General features: G+C 47.2%; 1 protein-coding gene across 1 annotated transcript in view; it reads right to left on the bottom strand.

Annotated features, from left to right (window-relative positions):
- Positions 1-830, bottom strand: part of LOC112138447 (phosphatidylinositol 3-kinase regulatory subunit alpha) — a 33862-nt gene that overhangs the window by 14379 nt on the left and 18653 nt on the right. Inside the window, exons 5-6 of the mRNA XM_024261007.2 lie at positions 194-265; positions 2-118 (exon numbers count right to left, since the gene is read on the bottom strand). Of these exons, the coding sequence (XP_024116775.1) occupies positions 2-118; positions 194-265 (189 nt within the window). The remainder of the gene's footprint in view (position 1; positions 119-193; positions 266-830) is intronic.

Raw genomic sequence — 830 nt, 5'->3', positions numbered from 1 at the left:
CCCTGGACTGTGTGAATCATTTCACCCTGCAGTGAAGGGGGCAGCACGGGACCAGGGAGATCCTGTAAGAATCGGATCACCCCATCACAAAGGGACGGCACCTCCAGCTGCTCCAGGTCTGAAAACAAGCACACCTCGGTTAAACACAGACCGGCGGCAGATACAAAACTGGTGGTGCTGTCCGGATCCTCACCGGTGTCGGCCAGCTGCCGCGTGTCCAGGACTCCTCCAGCGACGCCGCGATACAGACCGGGACTGTCCAGACCTGCAACAACAATCCAGATCACAAAACACTCACTAAATGCTTTGCAGTCCTGCTCTTTTATTCCTAACATGGGCCAAAACAACTCCACAAGGAGTCGGATCCAAGCCAGAAGGCCAGCATATGTGTGTGGGAGGAGGGGGAGAGGGTCACTTCAGCTCCAAGAAGATCAAATGTAAACATCCGTGTTTCCAGCACAAACACTAGAGCAGATTCAACGAGACGGACTTCAGAAACTAAAACTACAGCTGGATTTACTTCACTTATGCTCCATATTCACACAGACTCCACCCCACTTTGATGATAGTTCAGGTGTAAAACTATTTTTTTCCCACCTGCACCACCGCACGCTGCCATTTACCATAGCACTGTGTTAGCTTACGCGTTTGTTGTTGACCAGTTTTTTTGTTTTTTGCTGAACATGGATTTTTTAAATATATATACTGCTCACAAAATTTAAAGGAACACTTTTTTATTGGTCCTAGCATGAATTGAATTAAACCTGTCTGATAATTTTCTGGTTGGTTAATCAGCTGAGGGCCTCGTTAATCAATTTCAGCTGTATTGG

This window comes from Oryzias melastigma, linkage group LG9, assembly GCF_002922805.2.
Source record: "Oryzias melastigma strain HK-1 linkage group LG9, ASM292280v2, whole genome shotgun sequence".
Lineage (NCBI taxonomy): Eukaryota > Metazoa > Chordata > Actinopteri > Beloniformes > Adrianichthyidae > Oryzias > Oryzias melastigma.
The sequence above is the reverse complement of the archived record's forward strand: the minus strand, read 5'-3'. Positions and strand labels throughout refer to the sequence as shown.